Below are 11,715 nucleotides of genomic sequence, written 5' to 3' on the forward strand. Positions count from 1 at the left end.
AACTTCCTCGCGCGAATGATCACGAAATCCTGAAAAAAAACATTGGACAAGAAAAGCTCATGAAATCCACGACATTGCTTTGATTAAGTTAGGTGTAGTCGGCAATTACACAGTAAATTTTTCATTTTTAATATTTTTGTGCAGTCTTTTTTCCTCTACATCGAACAGAAGCTCAGTGTCAAATATCAACTTTCCACAGCGCACAAGCAAAAAGAAACTAGGAGGCAGCAGAATATTGAGACGCTGGCATTTATTGGCTATAAAAACTCGACAGATGTTAGAACAAGTGTCCCTCTCAGTTCCAACAAGAACCCTGCACTTCGGGAAGATTTGAGACCTCCTGAGATGCATTCGACATTGCTCTTCTTGTGCGTTATTTTGGCTTTGATTGCGACCGCAAAGTAAGCATTGTAATTGATCATTTCATTCGTGAAATGCACTTTCAGTAGACCGAACCGCACTAATAGCGTAAAGCCAGGGTAAACCAAGCGTAAAATGCTATAACGTTTTGCGTTTAATGCGCGAATTACAGGGGTTCCTCAATCCTAACCAGAATATATGCTAACAAAATTCTCCATGAGAGATTCAGGTTGAAAGACTGCAAATATATATTAGGTGTTACAGGGAAGACTAAGTAATTTTGAAAAATGGTCTTTGTGGTTTAAAATATGGCTTCTGCGGAATAGTATTATAAGTGTTGCAGGTCACGAGAAAACCGGCGACTCGTTTTAACCAGTAAACTGGCTAACTAATTTTTAATAATTTATGATAGTGAATTTTTATGGCGAAAAGGCATCTGTGGCCAAAGAGCGCCATGGCACATAGTATTTTCGTTCGCTCAAGGTAGGGTCAAAGACCCATTTCCCAAGCATTTCACCCTAAAGAAGCCGAGCACCAGGCCAGGGAAAAGCATGTACTCATTCTATCACCGGTGGGTACCCGGCAGCACTGGGGATCGAACCCCACACCTCCCGCATGCGAGACGGATGCTCAAACGATTAGGCCACCGCTGTGGTCATTTTTAATAATTCACTTTGTAACTAAGCGCCTTACTGAAATAGATACAAAGTTTATAATTAACTTAAGTGGTTAAGACGCTCGTCTATTAAGCCGGAGTACCCGGGTTCGAACCCGACCGCAGCGGCCGCGTTTCGATGGAGGCTAAATGCAAAAGGCGCCCGTGTTCTGTGCGGTGTCAGTGCACGTTAAAGATCCCCAGGTAGTCGAAATTATTCTGGAGGCTTTCACTACGGCTACTCTTTCTCTTTTCTTTCTTTCACTTCCTCTTTCATCGCTGCCCTCATGGCATGGTTTAGGCGTCCACCGAGATTTGAGACAGACACTGTTCCATTTCCTTTCTTTAAAAACCAATTTTCAATTTACCAAAGCCGCTATAGCTAAGTTTGTATAGGACCGTACGCGACATACGGTGGCCGCGAGTTCAAATGCTACTGGAGGCGTGGGATTGTTTCTTCTTCTACTTTTTAATGAACTATTTCTTATGCATAAAATGATCACACTTGTCAATTCGCGTAATTTAATACCATATTTTGTTAAAAATTACCTATGCTTTTATTATATTCAGATACTGTTCGATTCCTCCATATGTATGTCTTAACGAGCCCCTCATTTTCTTATACAATTGTCTTCCCAAACGCTCTAAGCATACTCAGCAATTCCGGACAAAAGCATTTTTGGAAAGGAAACCGTTTATGAACACATTTTTTCATATAATTTAAGATTTCACTGTAACTATCCATACAGCCACAGATCACCCGACGGCAGTCTTGTATTTCTTTTTTCTGTTCACGTTCTTGCTTTCGTCTAAAGCGTTCCCCGTTGGTTTTCTATATCAGTCTTAACTGCTCGATGCGATCGATGGAAACACTTCAAAAGAAAGACCTTGCTACATATAAGAATAATGGACTATTACCTTAACTATTTCCATAACGGCGTCTTACATGTTTCCAATTTTCAAAATGTTTGCCCGCGAAAGCTGGACATGAACAGTGTTCGCGACCAGTAGTCGCCCCCACCATTCCTTTGCTTTTCACGCTGCACTTAGCTTAGCGGTGACGCTTAGTAAGATTGAAGGAGATTCTTAAGTTGGGAAACCAGTTAGGGACGCTGTTACAGTCGCAAGACTGTAACACACTGCCCACTGCCCACAACCCGGCAGTGGGCAGGTGGGAATCCTCCCCCAAAGCAGTCTCCAGACATTGAATTTTTGTGTAAATACGCCTAGCAATGTGGCTGCCCTAAAAGAAACGGAGTAGGACCCGATTGTACGTGCGGAACACTATATGGCGTAAGGCTCTCAGAAGACCGTGCAGTTTTTCAAGGACAAATGCGCGCTGCCGGTCAGCAATGACGAGCAGTATAGACGGCCCGTTGTGAATGAGGCTGGAGTGATAGATAATGCCATCCTGAGGAACAAAGAGTTCTATGGAAGCATGTGGTTTTGCAGAGCAGCGGTCATCAATGAGGGGTCGCAAGCATGAGTCCTAACACTGGGTTGGTCACCAGTGCTTAGCAGATCAAAGATGGCGAACATGCCAGACATTGTACCACATTCTTCAGGATCAGAACGCTCTTTAGCCTGGGTATGCAGAGAGGATTAATATTGGTGAAGACAGTCTTCTTTGTAAATGAGGCGGTACGAATACTTTTGGAGGCACAATGCTGAACGTCCGAGACGTCAAATAGGGTATTTCATTGAAAATAGCCAACAAAGAGCATAATGGTCAGTGACAACTGAGAAAGGAAGGTCGAACAGATCGGACCAGAGCTTAGCAACACCCCAGACAAGGGCCTGACACCCACGGTCGGAAGTTGTATAGGTGTGCGCGAAGGTGGCAAGAAGGTTGGCGGTGTAAGCGAACACACTGTCCTGATACCATTCACGTTGGCCTAGTACGGCGCAAGGCGTCCGTGAAAATTTCCTTGGTAGCTGAGGGATCGAAATAGGACAAAGCACAGAAGGTGGTGAGGAAATAAATAAGTGTTGCAAATTCATCCTACTGAACAAGGCCCCAGATGACAGACGTGTCGGTAGTAACGAAAGAGGTGAGGATACGAGTGATGCCGACGACATCTTTGAACGGCAACGGAAACTTTTTGAAAGCTTGAATTTCAGCGGTATATAGTTCGTACACTAGACACCTCGACCAGGAATCCGAGAATTGTCATTTGTGAGTGCCACGTCATATTGAGGAGTCGGATTGGAGCCCCGGCTCTGGAGAACACAGAGAATAATGTGAGCCGTGCAAGATGCGTGGCACACCTTGGTCAGAAAACCACCACGGCTTCGATCTAACTGAGATAAGTAGGACTTTAATGCCACCATGAAGTGAGTGCACCATTCTTTAAAAGGTAGCCAGCGAATTTTATTAGGCGAGAAATCATCAATTTAAATTTATTCAGCCATCAGACACGCCAAAGCCCATCTTTTCACGGTCCTTGTCAGCGACAGCAATTTGCAAATACACCCACCGGAGATCCATGGAAAATAACTATTTTTCTACTTCATGGCAATGCAAGACATCAGTACGCAAAAGGGATTAGAAGTCCTGTGTCGTTATGCCAGTGAGGCGAGGATAATCGAAATAGAAATGCCGGCTCACGTCAAATTATTCTAAGAGGACGACTGGTGATGCCAAAAGGCTCGAGGGCTCAATGATGTCTTAATATTCCTGCTCTAAAATGTTGCGCTGGGTGCAAGAAATTTTATATTGATGCTTGTTAGGAATACTGGCACCTCTGATGTTTATAAAATGCATCTAGGATGGTTATGCGGTGTTTGTATGGGCTACTAGCCCCAGTACCGTCACCAGAGGCAAATATATCTCAAAAGGAAAACAGAATACAGCTAATGGGATAATCATCTGGTGCTGAGAGATCGGAAGCAATCAATTTTGGGGTGCGTGTCTGTCGTTAAGGTGGCAGGCAGGCGGCAGTTGGAAATACACTAGGGGTGCACAATATTTTTCTACCGTCAATCTCAAACATGCGGCTTCAGATTACAGCTTGGCGACCGACATGGCCACTGTCACTGCTAGCTGCAGGGTTTCTTGAGGATTTTCTTTCTTTCCTGTGAGTTTCTTGCTAAAGATTATTTCTAGTTTTGCTTCAGTTCGGTTTGTGTTGTCCTAGAACTGATGTCACGAAGGCTTAACTATAGCTTCATTTTTCTTCTGTGGTGACTTCGTATGCGTTTTTTTTTCTTAGTGAGATGCAGTGCATTTAAAAACAGATTGTATGTCAACTTCACTGCTTTAACTTGGATCTCACAAGAAGCCATGATAAGTCCATGAAGTTTTATTATCAAACGCGCGTATTGTAAACCAAACCTGTTGCAGCGACTAATTGCCATACCTCTACGTGATCCTTTACATTCAGTTAAAATTTTGGGGCTTCGAAATGAGTGGAAACAGTATCAACCAGTTTTATTTAGACAAGCCATAATAAGAAGCTGATTTTTCAGTAACCAACAGGAAACAACTCTATTGACACAGTATACTGTAAACATAATGGAAGCGCTTTTATTGCCGTATTGTTTTTTTTTTCAGCTCCCAGCCTAAAAGAGGAAGACCAAGAAGGTAAGAGTCTTTACGTTCAATGTTTCACCCGATTTACTGAATACAGTTCGCGTACACAAATACATGTTTCATACTTAAGAAAAAAAAAACAGGGCAGAAACACGGCACGAGAAAGAACAACGTGTCGTCTAGTCCCGTGTAGTGTGCTGTTTTCCCTTCTTAAGCAGGATGTGCTAACTGGCCATTGTCTCCACTTTAGCACATATGTCATCAAGATAAGATTGTTAATTCACTCATTTGACTATCGCCGCAAAAAGCAACATCAGTACTATTTTGCTTTCACAGCACCGTCAGCACTCTTACTGTAGCCTTTTTCTTTCTTTCTTTTTTCAGGATACGCCTTCCTTCGGTGGTACCACGTAAGCCTTACTGTCCTCACTGGGTAAAGCGATTTCAAGATACTTTTTGGGAAAAACATTTCTGTAAACAGCATTCAATATGAATAATACGCGAGTTGTCTTGCACACGCATTCCACTCTGCAATCGCAGTTCCTGCTTCTAATTTGTGTATTGATAAGACCGGGAGAAAAATTCTCGTTCAGCCAACCGAAAGTGCCGCTTAGTCCTGGCACGGATCCTGTCCAGCTTCATGTGGAACTCACAGCTCAGTTCTTCACTACGGCGTCCCTCATAGCCGTAGTCGCTTCGGGACGTTAAACCCCCTAAACCACACCATACAAAACTAATTCTGAAATGTAATAATAATAATAATTGGTTCTTGGGGGAAAGGAAATGGCGCAGTATCTGTCTCATATATCGTTGGACACCTGAACCGCGCCGTAAGGGAAGGGTAAAGGAGGGAGTCAAAGAAGAAAGGAAGAGAGGTGCCGTAGTAGAGGGCTCCGGAATAATTTCGACCACCTGGGGATCTTTAACGTGCACTGACATCGCACAGCACACGGGCACCTTAGCGTTTTTCCTCCATAAAAACGCAGCCGCCGCGGTCGGGTTCGAACCCGGGAACTCCGTATCAGTAGTCCAGCGCCCTAACCACTGAGCCACCGCGGCGTAACAGTGGCAACTATGCAGCCGGTACACATGCACCATGAATAACAACGGCTCACTCACATGCTAAATTAGTTTTTCTGCAAGCAATAAGGGATGAATACAAACCTCCAAAAACTTACTAAGGTGGCTATAATCCCTAAATCAGGCGTAATGTAAAAACTTGGCAATTTGCCTGCACATCTATATTCAGAGTAGATTAAATGTAGCCGTATGACTCAGCTTGGGTGGATGCCGATGAGCATTACTCCCTTATTATTACTAAATAAAAACATTCTTCATTTTCGAATGTACAAGGCAGTGCATAAAAAAATATTTGGACCGATAGGCGTGTGGCTAGTGAAATGATCCAGAGCAGAATAGAAAAAAATTCACCAGGCAGCCGCAATGAGCAAAAATGTTTTAATAAAAAATAAAAGGAGCAAACAGGAATAAAAATGGCTCGTAACAAAACTACGCTCTTGAAGTAACACTTCATACTAAAAGAATTTTAAAAAGCCAGGAAAAATAGAACCACAGTGTGGTAAGAAACAAGAAGGAAAAGTTCACGAAGGTCAACAAACAGTCGAAAAAGGTGGGGGTCAGGGTCCTTCCTGGTTGCTGATTAAGAAACATGTGCAGCAGAGCTTAAAGCTTTTTGCAAGCTTCACATTAATAGGCACTGTGTTCCAGACTTTTGCTCTAGAAAATTGAACATTACATTGCAACATGCACGCAAACTGAAATTTGCACTTAATCCATGTCTTGTGCTACGGCACGGCAATAAGAATAAACTTAGTGGTGGAGAAGTATTATTATTGCTAATATTATTTACAAATACATACAGTTTGTAATAAAGCATAGAGTACTTTTATTCGGAGCTCTTCGCGCCGTATAAATACAAAGTCTATGTCACGGTCAAGCTTATCGACTCTGGAACACCAGTCGATCCCAACTGAAAAATATGTATAGGTTTGAATAGGTTGGCAAACAGGATTATGGCACACCTTGTTTGAATTTATACGATTAAGCTCCCAGCGCGACTGAGGCTTTGAGGGATGCCTGGAGTGCTCCGAATAATTTCTACCGCCCATCGCTATTTAACGTGCACTAACACGACACAGTGCACGGCAGTCGCGGGTTCGTAACCTCCCGCTGGGGCAGAATTTCGATGGAGGAAAAATGTTAGAGGTCTGTGTACTTTGCTGTGTCAGTGCTGGTTAAGATCCCCAGGTGCTCGAAATTAACCGCAGCCCTCCACCACGGTGTCCCCATAGCCTGAGCTGCTTCGGGACATTCATCCTATAAAGCCAAACCAAATGTGCCATAATCCTATTTGCTGACCCATTCAAACCTATATACATTTTTCAGTGGGGATATCTTTGAGCTCTTGTGCGGACCGTTTACCCCGGACTACAAGACGGAAGATAAAGTAGTTTTCGAACTGAATTGTTAAGGGTGAAGAATGCTAAGCAGAGGCGCGGATTGTCTTGTGCATGCTCAAGAAAATATTTTGTCCGCATTATAGGAGAAAATAAAACATTAACATTAACGTAAGGAAAAAGCAGCCTGAGAGAAAAATACATTCAGAAGCAATCTACTTCAGCAGGGCACTCCGAGCACCAAGGCGGAGCATTTTCGAAACAGTTATTCGTAGGATTGGAAACTGGTGGGTAAGCGAGTACTTTTCTTGAAGACCCCGAAAAGGGAGGGAGAGTATTAGATGCGAAATGGCGGTTGGCTAAAACCACAATTCACCAGCATGGTATTTTGCCATGGGCGCTCATGAAGACTGTGGACTGTGAATAGAAGTATTGAGAGACCCAAAACGCTCAATAATGAGAGTATAAATGCGGCAGCATTACAAGAATGTCAAGGGAGTTACCGGACGCAGGTTATCGAGTAACTTTTCCAACTCCGCGATGATTAAAGCTTAAAGCATCTCCGAGTCTTTCAGCCATAAGCCTTGAGAGTTTCTTGCAATGAAAACCCAGTAAGTTGCTAGGACTGTATATTTCCAAGTAATTGATATCCCAATTATACATATATTGTTAGAAAACTGTTTTCATGCTCCCCTGCATTTGGCGTGTTTCAGTTTGGGAGGCACTGTGCATCCAGTTTCGCAGTATTCCCAAGGTAGCTGTCTGGCGAGATGACCGACTTGCGCGTAGTCGGATGCAACAGGCTCCACACAGGGGCCCGGGGCGGAGAGCACTAATGAGAGTAAGAATACGTGGTGCCCTAGAACGGATAGGCAATACGTGAAAAGGCTCGTTTGCGCAGTGGTCTTGGATGGGTGTCTGTATGGCGATCGGTGGAGGAGAGAATACAGGCTGGTGTCTTGGGGGAAATTGAAGTCGATCGTCTGCATGGCAGGAAGTCCCGCAAAAGAACGTACCCATAGACTATGCGGAATAACGTCACGATGGAACCCATTCCCCGGATGCGGCCTGTAAGCGAGACGCACGAGGTGGAAAGCGTGTTCCAGGTCAGTGGGAAAATGGTTTGGCGCCTGCCGTTGCTAACGTATACAGACATCAATGCGAAGCGAAACGCGAACGCCCGTGCATCACGATCTCGAGGATCCGATACCGTGATCCGGCTCCGCGGGGCACCACTACGTACGCGCTGATTGGTCCTGACGCGGAAGGCGCGCACGCAGCTGACAGGAACGTGGCGCCATCTGGCGACCCCAAGGCGTTCTCAGCACGCGCAGTGACACCTCGGAAAAACGAATCATGGTAGCGGATTGCGGATCGCGCTACGCTCTAACTCTCTATCGTCCCTAATCTGGATCCGCGTAGCTCGTCCTTCCTGTCGGTGATTCTGATTACAGGGTAAGAAAACGTCTTTAAACGACCTTCTACGACGTTGTGTTCTAGGCAAATTCTGAGTTAGCGTTGCGTCCCGCAACACAAAACCTTATTTGTTCAGGCAGCGGTCGTGTGTGAAAGCAGTCACCAAGTGAACGTCTACTTCCTTTGATCACATAGCCGCCGTCTCTCCTACTGAATGAACCGAAGGCCTCACCTACAACACGGCAATTCACAGAGCACCTATAGGCTCGTATATACAGCAGTGCACAGCAATGAGTCATCCCGCCAGTAACAAAACATGAAGTAAAGAAATCCTTAGAAGCAATGAAAAGGGGAAAAGCAGCTAGGGAGGATCGGGTAACAGCAGATCTGTTGAAGGATGGAGGGGACATCGTACTAGAAAAACTAGCCACCCTGTATACTCAATGCCTTCTGACCTCGACTGTACCAGAAACTTGGAAGAATGCAAACATTATCTTAATTCATAAGAAGGGAGACGCCAAGGACTTGAAAAATTACAGGCCGATCAGCTTACTATCCGTTGCCTACAAAGTTTTTACTAAAGTAATCGCTAATAGAGTCAAGGCAACGTTAGACTTTAATCAACCAAATGATCAGGCAGGCTTTCGTAAAGGATATTACACAATAGATCATATTCACACTATCAATCAGGTGATAGAGAAATGCGCAGAATATAACACACCTCTATATATAGCTTCCATTGATTACGAGAAAGCATTCGACTTGGTGGAAACCTCAGCAGTCATACAGGCATTGCGTAATCAGGGGGTAGAAGAGCCTTATGTCAAAATACAGGAAGATATATATAGCAACTGCACAGCTACTATAGTCCTCCATAAAGTCAGCAATAAAATTCCAATAAGGAAGGGCGTCAGGCAAGGAGACACGATCTCGCCAATGCTGTTCACCGCAAGTTTACAGGAGATATTCCGAGGACTGAATTGGGAACAGTTGGGAATAAGAATAAATGGAGAATACCTAAATAATCTGCGATTTGCTGATGACATTGCCTTGCTGAGTCACACAGGAGGTGAACTGCAAATCATGATCAATGAGTTAGACAGGCAGAGCAGATCGATGGGTCTAAAAATTAACATGCAGAAGACAAAGGTAATGTCCAACAGCCTATCAAGGGAACAACAGTTCACAATTGGCAGCGAGAGCCTAGAAATTGTGACGGAATACGTCTACTTAGGGCAGGTAGTGACAGCTGATCCGGATCATGAGAGGGAGATAACTAGAAGGATAAGAATGGGGTGGAGCGCATATGGCAAATTCTGGCAGATCATGAGTGGCAGTTTACCAATTTCCCTCAAGAGAAAAGTGTACAACAGCTTTATCTTACCGGTACTCACCTACGAGGTAGAAACGTGGAGGCTAACGAAAAGAGTTCAGCTTAAGTTAAGGACAACGCAGAGAGCCATGGAAAGAAAAATGATAGGTGTAACGTTAAGAGACCGTAAGCGGGCAGAGTGGGTGAGGGAACAAACCCGGGTTAATGACACCCTAGTCGAAATCAAGAGAAAGAAATGAGCTTGGGCAGGGCATTTAATGCGAAGGCAAGGTAACCGCAGGTAAGGGTAACGGATTGGATTCCAAGAGAAAGTAAGCGTAGCAGGGGGCGGCAGAAGGTTAGGTGGGCGGATGAGATTAAGAAGTTTGCAGGCAAAGGGTGGATGCAGCTGGCAAAGGACAGGGTTAATTATAGAGTCATGGGAGAGGCCTTTGCCCTGCAGTGGGTGTAGTAAGGCTGATGATGACGATGATGATGATGATGATGATGATGCTTCGGCTTAGCTTCATGTTTGTTTTTTATACATGTACATACTGAGGGCATGACTAGGGGCAAGCATGAAGGGCATCTCACACAGTGAAGAAAGAGTACGGAAAAATTGAATGAAAACTTGAGACTTACACGGTTCTTATGACGCACAGTGAGCTACAACATAGCCAGCAACATTCTTAGTGGTCATCGGATAACAATATCTACAGGCTATTTCGCTCATCTTGGGCGCTTTTCGCGGCAATATTCGTTGCAAAATTCTTAATTTTTTTCAATTTGGATATGACCTAAACATTCATTTTCTCAGCACCTTCTTGCTATTTTATTATCGGCACGGTTAACGCGAACACTGCGTACTAATGGCCATGTCGATTAAAACGTTGAGCGATCAGACGTCAGTTCAACTTTTTGATTACTTTTAGCGATGTATGTTTTATTCGAAACATTACGCTCCTAACTTGCTACTCGGATTTATACTCTCCCTTTAGTGCGATGTTGGATCAAGAGTGGGCGTTCATTGCGGACCCGACTGCAAGTGCGTGGAGCCCGCCCCCGGAGCTCCCCCACGGCCGCTTCCTTGCATATGGTCTCCAGCAATGGAACACATCCGAAACCAACGCGGTCGCAAACGGCAAGCACGTCTAAGGATGGCAATAAACCAGGGACTATAACAAAAAGATATCCTTTTTTTTGCCCATATAACCAAAATGGCTGGGACTTAACTGAGCTGTACCTATGAGACGAGCGAAAGATCGGGCTTCTTCGCACCGCCAACTCGAGCCTCCAAAGGCAACGACTGAAGAGAGCGCAGTGAGGCGCACGCTGTATGCTGCTAATCACGTGATCATGTCACGTGGTACGGTGTAGGCTCTGCGCAGGCGAAGCTCGGCTCCAGCTGCGGCCAGTCACGTGGCATGACGCCAGGCGTGTGAAGCATGGCTTTAGGGCAAAGTGAAACCTTGTTCACCTTGAAAGTTGAAGCCCGGAGATTAGAGCTTTCGCTGCGAAAGAAAATCAACCCAGTTGCATAAAACAATAAAAAGCAGAGTGATATTTTGCACTCACCTTCCTGCGCCTTCCGGCACTCATTTCTTAATTGCGAAAGATATGAGGCATACTCGATCTCTCGCGGGCTACAGCGTTTGTCGTCTGGTGGCCGAGTGCAAAATTGTGGTGAAACGAACATGTGTCTACTCATCGTGAATACGAAAGCCAGTCGTGCTTTACATTTTACAGCTGAAAAATCAACTGCTCCCATGCTGAGCCTGAAAGTCATCTGGCTCTTGGATTTGACCTCTAACGGGAGGCGCGCCACATGTGCAATATCGCGCATGGCAGGCCCCTCGATCTTCATCTTCACCTTCGCCACCACACCTGCGCGCTTGGCAGTCACGTCCGCCGCCGCGTCGACCACTGCTCTTTCACTCGCACTTGTGGAACGTGATGCGTCGCTTGATTTGCTTGAAAAAATAAAGACGAACCAAAGCTAAACCGTGTCTAACCATGGTTAACA

At 44.8% G+C, this 11,715-nt stretch overlaps 1 protein-coding gene across 3 annotated transcripts; it reads left to right on the forward strand.

Moving 5' to 3' along the window:
* The first annotated feature begins 200 nt into the window (after positions 1–200).
* LOC144110399 (uncharacterized) lies at positions 201–10,879 on the forward strand. Of its 3 annotated transcripts, none has more exons than XM_077643252.1 (4): positions 201–401; positions 4,569–4,598; positions 4,932–4,980; positions 10,691–10,879. In XM_077643252.1, exons 1-4 carry the CDS (start codon positions 346–348, stop codon positions 10,871–10,873), a joined length of 318 nt encoding a protein of 105 aa, XP_077499378.1. In that variant the 5' UTR covers positions 201–345; the 3' UTR covers positions 10,874–10,879. The 3 variants fall into 3 exon arrangements, 2 of the variants coding, with proteins under 2 accessions (XP_077499378.1, XP_077499377.1); XR_013309831.1 differs by lacking the exon at positions 201–401 and adding an exon at positions 417–479; XM_077643251.1 differs by lacking the exon at positions 201–401 and adding an exon at positions 3,854–4,092.
* The last annotated feature ends 836 nt before the right edge of the window (positions 10,880–11,715 follow it).

This window comes from Amblyomma americanum, chromosome 11 (genome assembly GCF_052857255.1).
Source record: "Amblyomma americanum isolate KBUSLIRL-KWMA chromosome 11, ASM5285725v1, whole genome shotgun sequence".
In the NCBI taxonomy this organism is placed as follows: Eukaryota; Metazoa; Arthropoda; class Arachnida; order Ixodida; family Ixodidae; genus Amblyomma; species Amblyomma americanum.

Bases quoted from the DNA above. Each gene is read 5' to 3' on its own strand.
- LOC144110399 (XM_077643251.1), top strand. From the start codon at position 4,007: ATGCGGCTTCAGATTACAGCTTGGCGACCGACATGGCCACTGTCACTG. The intron at 4,093-4,568 runs GTGAGTTTCTTG...TTTTTTTTTCAG, and splicing joins GAGGATTTTCTTTCTTTCCT to CTCCCAGCCTAAAAGAGGAA. The intron at 4,599-4,931 runs GTAAGAGTCTTT...TTCTTTTTTCAG, and splicing joins AAAAGAGGAAGACCAAGAAG to GATACGCCTTCCTTCGGTGG.